The 3,365-nt window shown below is 28.0% G+C and overlaps 1 protein-coding gene across 2 annotated transcripts; it reads right to left on the bottom strand.

Annotated features, from left to right (window-relative positions):
- Nucleotides 1–446: 446 nt before the first annotated feature.
- On the bottom strand, nt 447–1,959 carry LOC116774739 (uncharacterized). Of its 2 annotated transcripts, none has more exons than XM_032667481.2 (3): nt 1,875–1,939; nt 1,280–1,528; nt 447–720 (listed from the first exon to the last, which is right to left on the bottom strand). In XM_032667481.2, exons 2-3 carry the CDS (start codon nt 1,469–1,471, stop codon nt 565–567), a joined length of 348 nt encoding a protein of 115 aa, XP_032523372.2. In that variant the 5' UTR covers nt 1,472–1,528; nt 1,875–1,939; the 3' UTR covers nt 447–564. The 2 variants fall into 2 exon arrangements, with proteins under 2 accessions (XP_032523372.2, XP_032523371.2); XM_032667480.2 differs by having other exon boundaries at nt 448–720; nt 1,667–1,959.
- Between the last annotated feature and the right edge of the window lie 1,406 nt (nt 1,960–3,365).

Here is a 3,365-nt window from a genome sequence, read left to right on the forward strand (position 1 = left end):
TATTGCGATATTGCGATTTTTGATAAATTAATAACTGATATTTTTTAAATTACAACAGAACTCAATCAGCATCATTTGATATTAAACAAAAGATAAAAATCAAGCCTTTTTTTTAAATATCGATAGATTTATATCAGATTATCAAAAACCCAAAAAAAAAAATATGATATCAATAAATATTAATCAAAAAAAGGAACTTTGTACTTAATATTTTTTTACAATTAATGCAGATTATAAATAATAAGTGACACTATTCAGCTGATGTTCATTTTAGAAGACTTACTGTCAATAGGAAATTATAAAGAAGGCCTTGAACTTTATACAAATCGTAGATTATGAAGTGGGGAAATTGATAAAATTTAAACGTTTCATTCTTCCTAAAAACTAATCGATAAAGAATAATGACGTCGCTCATAAGCCAATATATATATATATATATATATATATATATATATATATATATATACGTATATATATATGTACGTGAAATACGAGAAGCAATATATTAAAAATTTTAAAGTATTCTTAGTAATATGTAATTGTCTTTTTACAGACTTACATAACTTATGTTTTGTCGATTACTGAAAATGCGCTTTCAATTTGTTCCTCTGGCGTAATTATTTCGGTGCTATTTTGAATATTTTTCGATATCTTTGATTCATTCTGTTTGTTCGCAACATTAGAATCATTGCTGTTCCTCTTTTCATACATTTCCATTTCCTATAAAAAAAAAATGCTTAATAATAACCACACACATAAACCTTAGTACACACTGCGTATAAAACAGTGTCATTGAGAATATCTCTCTTTTATCTCGTTACATTTCCACGTTATAACGAGCTATAACAGTCGAAATGAATATAATTTTCTTGTGTTTTAAGACAAATAAAGTTCATTCCTATTATAGCATACATATGATATAACGCAAACAGCACGGTGTCACAACGTGTGTGACACGCACATGTTACGCTGTTGATAACTTCTTTCAAGTGTGATAAACCGATACTTGCTATGTTTTTACTTATTCAAATGTCAAGTCAGCTTCTGAAACATGCTAACGCTATGCAACAACTGTACTGCTTTCGATTTGCGCGCCACAATTGTTATTTTTAATAATATTTTCAAATATTTATAGTTATTATCTATAAAATTAATTTAAATTCATATTACTAAATTATATAGTTCTGCTGTGTAACGTATTTATAATAAATATGTATATATTGTATATACATACCTTTCAAATTATTATAAACCAATTAATGTGCTTGGCAACACTCACCTGATTGTAAAGTTCCAAAGACAATGAATGTCTTTTTTTATTAGCTTGTTTCAAACGCCCTGATCTCGAGATTGACAGTTTCCTTCTGTCATCCAGAGGCGGTGTGAAGTTGTTTTTGTCTTCCTCCGCGTCTTCGTATCGAGATTTTCTCCTTTCCGTTGTATTAAATATCGACTTTATAAACTTGGCCATATCAGCACTGATTTGTTATTCAATACCTAACACTACTTCGTCATGATTAATATTTATCTAAAAGTAAAGAGCATTATAATGATAATTTGTTTTTTATACTGTGTGTTTTAATAATGTCCTTATGAATACGGAAATTCTAATAACTTAAATATGGACTATATTAGAGCCAGAAATAGTTCAATTAAAATAACTTACAGTGTCAATAAAATCCAATTTATATTTGCTTGATTATTTGTTATGAACTCTTGCAAATATCGATATAGCAGTCTACTAAGTTAATATTTTTCCTAACCAGCTTTAAAGTCGAGTTAGATAGATATGACTCTGTATTGTGTATTGTAACTAAATTATTAAACCACCAAAGTACACAAGCACTGGAGCACTAATCAAATGCCATTATTACCAATTGCTTTCACCTGATAACATTTATTAACAGTAAAACGAGCGAGACTAAGTGCAGATTGTCAAACACTGCAGTAGTATTTACCATTACGACTGATAAGATATAATGATAAGTGTATTATGATAATGATTTAGATTAAAAATATTATTATGATAAAACAGATTAAAAATATAACGATAACGAATTAGATTATTGTCATGCAATTGTTTGTTACTGCAAATTAAAATGTTTCATACACATCGAACAAATGTAAATTAAAAATAATAATAATAAACACTAGGTACTTAGTAAAGAAAGTTAACTAAAATAAATAATAAGGAACAACGAAATTGACACGAGTATCTGTGGTGAGGAATTTAGATTCTTGTATATTATACAAAATAAATTAAAGACATGCAAGAAAAAAAATTAAAATCTTGTTATCTTTCTAAGAAATTAGTTTCTAACTCAATGAGATCTAAGATTTTAGATTAGTTTCTAACTCTCTTAAATCATCTCAGCCTGTAATTATTTTTAATTTACTTGGTCTATACCTAAAAATATTAAAATATACTTGTTTATTGGAACATCGACAAGACCTTGACACTAAATCTAAAATATGTAAACATACTAGAAAGTAAAACTATTTACTGTAACGGTAACTTTATTCACAAGTCCTTTATGAATTAAGAAACGATATTTTGAGTTACGTAATAATTATATTACAATTTTATAGAGGAGATTTGTGTTAAATTTATTCTACTTTTGATATGTTATTGTGATCCAATTTCGATGGGTGAAAAAACTAGTGCGTTAGATAAATTAAGGCGGGACGGTAACATATAATAAAATAATATAAGAAAATTGACAGAAGTAAAAAAAGTCTTGACCAGTGTTTTTTTTTTTAATTTATAACTAATAAAACAAGGACAACGTCAATCGTAATCTGCCGATTACCGGAAACTAAAATTATCAAAATCAAAATGGTCTGCAGACTATAAAGATTATAGTGCAATTTTTCTCTTTCCCACTATATCTCTCTCTCACTTCTTTTCATCCTTATCACACGACGCTGTATTCCCAGTCCGAGTTCGCTATTTACACCGTCACACTACACACGGTGATTTAACAGTTTTTCATTCATAAATCTTTAAATATTATAGTATTAACGTAAGCTATTGAATGAAATTTTTTTAACGCACCGTATGTAGTGTGTCGATGAGAAACTTGGAGTAAGCATATTGCATCCCATAACATTGTCGTCGTTGCAAATATGAAGTATCTGTAAACCTCCTTACATTCCTCCTAAGTTACATTAATCCAACGTTCGGGAAAAATGATATACATATTTCAAAATTTGTAAACTTGCATTTCTATATGACGAATTGTGACAGTATTCACCTAATTTCTTGTAGTTAATACCTTTTTTAGTAGTTTTATACCTACAGAAATCTCTTTGGAAGTTAAAAAGACACTCACATCAAAATACATATTTCGCTCTTACCTAAAATC

The sequence above is a fragment of the Danaus plexippus genome, chromosome 23 (assembly GCF_018135715.1).
Source record: "Danaus plexippus chromosome 23, MEX_DaPlex, whole genome shotgun sequence".
NCBI lineage: Eukaryota > Metazoa > Arthropoda > Insecta > Lepidoptera > Nymphalidae > Danaus > Danaus plexippus.